The 7185-nt window shown below is 26.9% G+C and overlaps 2 protein-coding genes across 2 annotated transcripts in view; both read right to left on the reverse strand.

Annotated features, from left to right (window-relative positions):
* Positions 1-1101, reverse strand: part of LOC105624725 (surfeit locus protein 6 homolog) — a 1778-nt gene extending 677 nt beyond the window's left edge. The window contains 4 exon segments of the mRNA XM_012206080.1: positions 14-31; positions 33-514; positions 773-817; positions 1095-1101. Of these exon segments, the coding sequence (XP_012061470.1) occupies positions 14-31; positions 33-514; positions 773-817; positions 1095-1101 (552 nt within the window).
* Positions 1102-2072: 971 nt separating this feature from the next.
* LOC105624698 (myb-like protein F) lies at positions 2073-3656 on the reverse strand. Its single transcript, XM_012206051.1, has one exon. The coding sequence runs from the start codon at positions 3654-3656 to the stop codon at positions 2073-2075; it is 1584 nt and encodes a 527-aa protein (XP_012061441.1).
* Between the last annotated feature and the right edge of the window lie 3529 nt (positions 3657-7185).

A 7185-nucleotide genomic window follows, 5' to 3' on the forward strand; every position in this document is an offset into this window, starting at 1 on the left:
GGTGAGTGCATACCTTTTCACCAGATGCTTTTTGCCAATGCAGATTTCCATGTATCTTTCTCTCTAATGTCTTCAGCTTCTTTATCTCCTAAATCTTCTAATTGCTTTAATTTTTCCTTTTTCTGTTGTAGTTGTTGTAACATTTTTTTAGGATCATTCTGACTTTTAGGTAATTTCTTCTTTACGCCAATCTCAGAGAAGTCAAATTTGCTAAACACCATTTTACCTTCCGAATTGAAAACTGGTTTAGGTTTTGGCACTTTTGGTACTTCTTCATTTTCTGTCTTTATTTTACTCCCATCAACTGTATTTTGTTCTATCCTAGCAAGCTTTCTCTGTAATAAACGCTCTTCCTTCTTCGTCTTCTTCTTCAATTTATTTTTCAAAGTTTTCTTAAGAAGTTTCTGTTTGTAATGCAACTTCTTTACACCCTTCAATTCCTCCAATTTTGCATGTAACTCTTTAAAGGACTGTGCTCTTTTAGTCTTCTTGCCTGGTATAACAAAATTCTTCACTGAAATGGAAAATACAGTAAAAAATAAATCAGCAATAAAATTCATGGCGAATAAAAATTTCTTTTAGTAAACTTTTAGTAAAAAAATGTAAATTTTCTTGAAACAAAAAATATTATCATTAAAATAATTACAATGTTACTACATCTTGTATATTACATATTAAAATAGAAATGTAGATAGAATATCATTGGTTAGAATTGGATAGAGTGAATTCTGCAAGATTACCTTATATTTTCAAATAAACAAACAGATAATACCTTTTTTTGTAGGTTCTTCTTCCTTCGTTGGATCATTTTTTTCAGCTAAATAAAAATATGAAATATATCCATTTAATTGTTGTTTTAAAAAATCCTTTACATATTTTAGAAATTATATTAATGAAAAATTATATCCACCGAATTCATGCGTCGACACGGGCATTATAGATAATATATGTGAAATAAATTGTTCCTCTTTCTGAAGCATTTTACGTATTTCTTCTTTATTAAATCCTTTTGACATTGTTAACTGCATCTTCTTCCCAAATTTCACGTGTACTTAACCATGTAAATAACTATGGTATAGGTTATGTTATGTTACCCAACATTACCAACCTTGAATATGAAAATAAAATAGATTTAAGATTCGCATTTTATATTTTTCTATGAATGTTAGTTAAAAATAAAATTAAAAACAGAAATAGAATCTTTTATCAATTCTTTTATTTTACATTTTGCGAATTAAAATATTTCTTTCAAAATTTTACAAACAAATTTTACATTTTGGGTTTCTATATACAAATTCTTTTGTTGTGAATTTCTTTTATTTTTCTCTTTTCTCTTATATTCGTTATACGAATTTATTCTTGACATTCTGATTCTGTGCAAAAAAACGCAACATCACATAATTAATGATGAACAGAAAAATCAAGGATACAGCATATACACATACATATGTCTATATATCTATATCTATATATGTACATATATATATATAATTTAAATATGTATAAATATATTACGTTCTATAAATAAATGAAAGGAAGAAGAAATAAAAGGAAAAAAAGCCAAAATACTCAATACAAAAGCATGCAAATTTTTACTATTAAAAATTATACATATCCTTATAAAAATTAATTTTGAAATCATTCGCATACTCCTCTTTAGTTTATTATCAAAATCAATTTTTATGAGATTATATTAATATATGTGTTATTGTATTATATCAAATTATTTTAAAAATTATTTTAATACAATGCTTTTTAGACTTTCATGGCTGTTATCTTTAAAGATATAAGAGGATTTGCGAGTTATTACTGCGTTTTTTGTTCATTACTAATGCCGTGAAACTTGCTTCATTTCATCAGATACATATCAGTGCACTTCTCGTTCTGATGAAGTGAACGGTAAGTTTCAACAGTTTTGAAACATTGGCATTAGTAATGAACAAAAACACAACGATGATCCGTAAATCCTTACATTTTAATATAAATCAAATAATTTAATTATATAAAAATATTGATAACAATATTAATAGCAAAAGAGAAGCTTACAATAATTCGACATATAAAAGATAAAATTATGTAAATGCTTCATTTATCAAACGTGATTCTCGTAAAACAATAAGGTTTTTTCCAAATAAATCAAAATTATCAAATTCTTCTTCAACAGCTACCGCATCTTGTACAGTTTTAAAATAAATGTGACAATATCGTATATTAGTTTTGGAAATTGTCTTTACAACTGTCGCTGAAACTGGACTAAATTTCTCAAACAAATGTAAAATGTAATGTACACCATAATTTTGATGAATATTAGCAACAATTATATCTTGCATTGGAATATACACAATTTTAGATGAATTTGTAGTCTTGTTTAATGTAGATGTCACATCAAATTCTTTCGATTTCATTTCTGCATCAGAAACTAACATTGGCATTTTCTGATCATGAATGCCAAATCGCCTATTTTTATCGATTTTGCTATCTGTCTCAGTCTTCATTGAAGGATATAATTTACTATCTTCTTGTTTTTTTCTCATTACTTGATTATAATCTTCATTATTAATGGGATTTTGTTGTTCTGGAAATGAATATAATTCATCAAATGATTGAAAACCTGCATTCTTCTGTTTAATTTCATCTGCATTATATTTATAATCGTGCCCTGAATTGCGAGCAATATCTAAAAAATTGTTTCCTTGGAATTTATTCGAATCAAAATTTCTTGAACTGTAAAATGGTTTGCCTCTATATTCCGACAATTTTTCCTGTTTATTATTCTCATGATGAGTAGAGTTTGAATCAAATTGTTCATCAGTGCTAAACATCTTTTGCGAAGTATCTTCCATCTTTGCTGCCTGCCATTGATTCGAACTATTTTGGTTAGTTGCTTTTGCTTCACTTCCCAATTTATCTTTTTGTGGTAACAATGATATCTGACTATCATTTTGAAGACCTTTTAAACAATTTATCACTTCATCTAATGTTTTATAACTTATGATTTTCAATCCATTGGGACCTCCGCCTCCTTCATATATGGATACAACAGTTCCATAAGATGAAAACGTATCTTTTATATATTCTGAGCATAATCCTTTCTTATTTGCAAAATGTACGCTAAAACCTCCGTCTTTTGTAGTTCTATAGTACTTTTCATAATCCATTGTAACTGAAGAGTTATTCTCCTTGGAAGTTTGTCTTGAAAACAATGAAGATTTTTCATCGAACACTGATGAATTTTCTTTAGTTACATTTGAAATAAATTTATGATTATGTATAGAGTTTTGAGAAGTATTTAAAATGTCATTAGATCCATTATTTTCATTGAAAATTTTATGAGTGCTGTTTCCTCCATTATTTGACAAGTTTTCACCATTGAAATCTTTTCTATTCATCTTTCTATCCTTCATTTTACTTTTTTCTAGCAATAATTGTATCTTACTACTATCTTGTAAACCTTTTATACAAGCTATTGTTTCATCCAAGGTTCCATACTTAACAAATCTAAATCCAGTTTCATCCTTAGTAACATTTACACCTAAAACATTCCCATAAACTGAAAATATTTGCTTTATTTCATATACAGTGAGTTTGTCCTTGTTTAAAAAATGTAGATTGTAAACTCCCTCTGGATCTTCTTTAATGTACTTATCAAAATCCATGATATCGAATAACAGATTTATTAATTATATATATATTCTTCAGAACTCTTTTAGTTCTAAAATTAAGTTAAGTTAGGTTGAGATATTAAGCATAAATTACAAGTAAATCCACTCAAATTCGGCTAAATTTTCAGTCTTTTAATGCTTGATGTACAGTCTTGTGTAGTTTTTTCACCTAAAATCATTTAATAAAGTTAGCATTAAGGCATTTTTTGTTTTATTTTATTATAACCTTGATAAAAATTTGTCTCAGAATTTTTCATCTAATATTTCAGAATTTCTATATAATTTTTCAAAATTTGTAATTATAATTTTATAGCTTCCTCGTATTTTTTATTGGAAAAATCTGAAAAAAGATGTAGAATTTCAGAGAAATGTTCCAATTCATATAAAAATTATAAGAGAAATTTTCACCAAGGAATAGAGTCTCTTTTTATCTTATTATCTAATAAATAAATGATTCTCACCTGATGTTACAAAATACAGCTTTTTCATAAACAATATAGCAACAATGTTTTTGGCCAATACATGGGACAAGTAGGATCCACAGAACAACGTGCAAAAACTATTCCAAATTATTATTTGTTAAACAAGCATGTATTACACGTGTATCTAATCAGAAATTTTGCCATTTAGAAATTATTATATATTTGAGATGAAATCTTTTCTGTTGTTTTATACCATCATAATACATGTAAACACTTTATTCTCACAAATATTGACAATCAAGAAGATTATATGTTTAATTAACAATTCTCAACAATCAACAAGGCTCAATTACATAAAAAATTGTGTTAGATCGACTCTTCCTCCTTCTTTCCTCAAAAAAATGGCCCAATCTTTATCAATTATCAATAGGTAAACAGGAAAACTAGAGTCAACAATAAACCAACTAGAAACTTCGAGTAATCACCAATCATCGACAATCATAGGTCTAGAACGATCTAAGTAAAGCTTTATGGATCCTTTCTTGATGAAAAGACAGATAAGATCCTTAAGTATGAAGACTCGCCAGTAAGATGCATATCCTGCAATCAATCAAAAGTGTTCCCAAATGCATTTTATGGTTAGTCACAATGCGCGAAATTCAAATCAACTATTTCTTAATCATATCAATAATATTATTAGCTTGTGTATTTAATGTAGATATTGTCATAATTTATTGGTTAAGTCTTTTTAGTTCAGTTAGAAAGCTATAAATTATATTTACATTAACAGTTTATTGATTTTCTTGTATTATTATTTAATATTTTAAGGGGCTTGGAATTTTTTTCTGAAAAAAACGATTATAACTATCAATTTTAGTTTTGGACATATATTTTATTTCTCACTTCATATAGTATGTATGAATTTTTATGAACCAAAATATGTATACAATGTACAATGGCAGCAAATGTGTCAATTGAGGTTTTTTAAATTTACTCACATTGTAGAAAGAAAACAATTTAACACATTGATCTACACTTTTTACAATAATTACAACTATTTTTTTCATATGATAAACCTAAAAAAATAATAAATTTTTCAAAATAATAATAGTTTTTTAACAATTTAATAAGAAAAAAGAACTTTTTTTTTCAAAAAAAGAATCTTTTCTTTTATAAAGGAGTAATTGTAACAAATTGTCATTTTTTTTTAAATTTTGTTAAATTTATTGTATATTTACATTCATTATTAATTACAAATCAATTCGATTTTTTTTATTTCAGACTACTAATTGTGGCTGCACAATGTCAGCAATTTGACAAAATCTCATTTGCTCGAACATTTTGATTCATAAAAATTCATACATATTGTATAAAGCGCAAATAAAATAGGTTCAAACCTAAAGGGAAAAAATCTCACATATAATTATATATAATTATATTTAAAAAATGACATATTTTATATACTTATATATAATACACATATTATATATAATTATATAATATATATATATAATTATATATATATTATATAATTATATATAATATATGTATTATATATAAGTACATATATATATAATTATAAAATACACATATATATATAATTATAAAATATGTCCATATATATAACATTTTTTCTGGATATATGTTTATGTAAATTATATGTATATATGTAAATAATTTATATATATGTATAAATAGGTTATATAACTAATTTTTACATTAATTTCTCACATATCTAAAAAAGCTTATGTTTTTATTCGAATAAAATTTTTATTCTTCCTTATTTTTATAATGTGTGCTATTACAATTTTCTACAAAACAGTAAGTGGGCATACTAACTAAATTTTTTAAAAAATATTGATTCTTTTATATAACATACTGTAATTAGAGAAGATTGCATAATAAAATTCGCTGTCTCTTTAGCCGGTTCTACATTAGTTACAAACCGATCGCAAGTTTGTTGCGACAGCCAATATGAAGCGTTGATTTAAAAAATGTAAACTTCAGATTGCTCACATCAATTTACAGATTCATTACCACATCGAAAGTATCTGCAAATGGAGGCGTTTAAAGGGATTCGAAATCTGATTAATCAGAAGATCGGTGCCCTTCATGACTTGACTCTAATTAAGCCCGTTCTACATTAGTTGCAAGCCGATCACAAGTTTGTTGCGACAGCCATCTGAAGCGATCAACTTGCAACTAATGTAGAACCGGCTTAAAGAGACTCTAGTTGTAAGACTCTAGTTCTGAATACGAGCTTAGTTTAACATCGTGTACTTAAAAATACTTTCTCATGCTGAAGCTTATTTTTGGTGTCAAAATAAGTCACGTGATAGAAATTGATGAATATCAAGCATCAATTTTGATCGTGAACTATTTTGACGCTGAAAATGAGCGTTCAGCGTCACCATGAAAAGGCATCTTAACACGGGTAGAGTTTTATATTTATAAGAGGAACGCGACCGATTTATGTCAGTATTGCAAAAGTACTAAAAGTACTAGAAGAAGTACTAAAAATGGCTTCGTTTGCAAGACAGACTATGAAATCCATCAATTATCCATTATGCAGCCATTTTAGTGGGCAGAAATAATTTTATCATTGATTGCTAATCACGAAATTGCAATGACCAATCAGAACATTTAACACCAGTCGCGCTTCTCTTATAAATCTATGACCGGAATCCATAATCCGTTTTTAGGGTGAAATCACACGGTGCGGGAAAGGACTACGAAATAGAGAATGTGCCATTGAAACAATCAATTAGCGCTATTCGGAATAAGGCAGAATAACAGGCAGAACAACCGGTCGATTAAGTTAATCTTAAATGAAAAATCGATTCTATGTTAATTATGATTACATTTACACGCTTAGTCGGGTTTAATAACATCTGTATATGAAATTGGCCAATCATAGCTGTTCCTCGGAAGAATAGAACGACTGCGAATGGCTAGTTTTATAACTACGGATGTTATTAAACCCTATTAAGAGTACTATGTAAATGTAGTCAATAACTGAGTTTTTAAATCTTTATATTTGATTAAAAAGTAATTTCAGCAATTTCAATTTTTATATATATATATATATATATATATATATA

This window comes from Atta cephalotes (assembly GCF_000143395.1).
Source record: "Atta cephalotes unplaced genomic scaffold scaffold00086, whole genome shotgun sequence".
Classification (NCBI taxonomy): domain Eukaryota; kingdom Metazoa; phylum Arthropoda; class Insecta; order Hymenoptera; family Formicidae; genus Atta; species Atta cephalotes.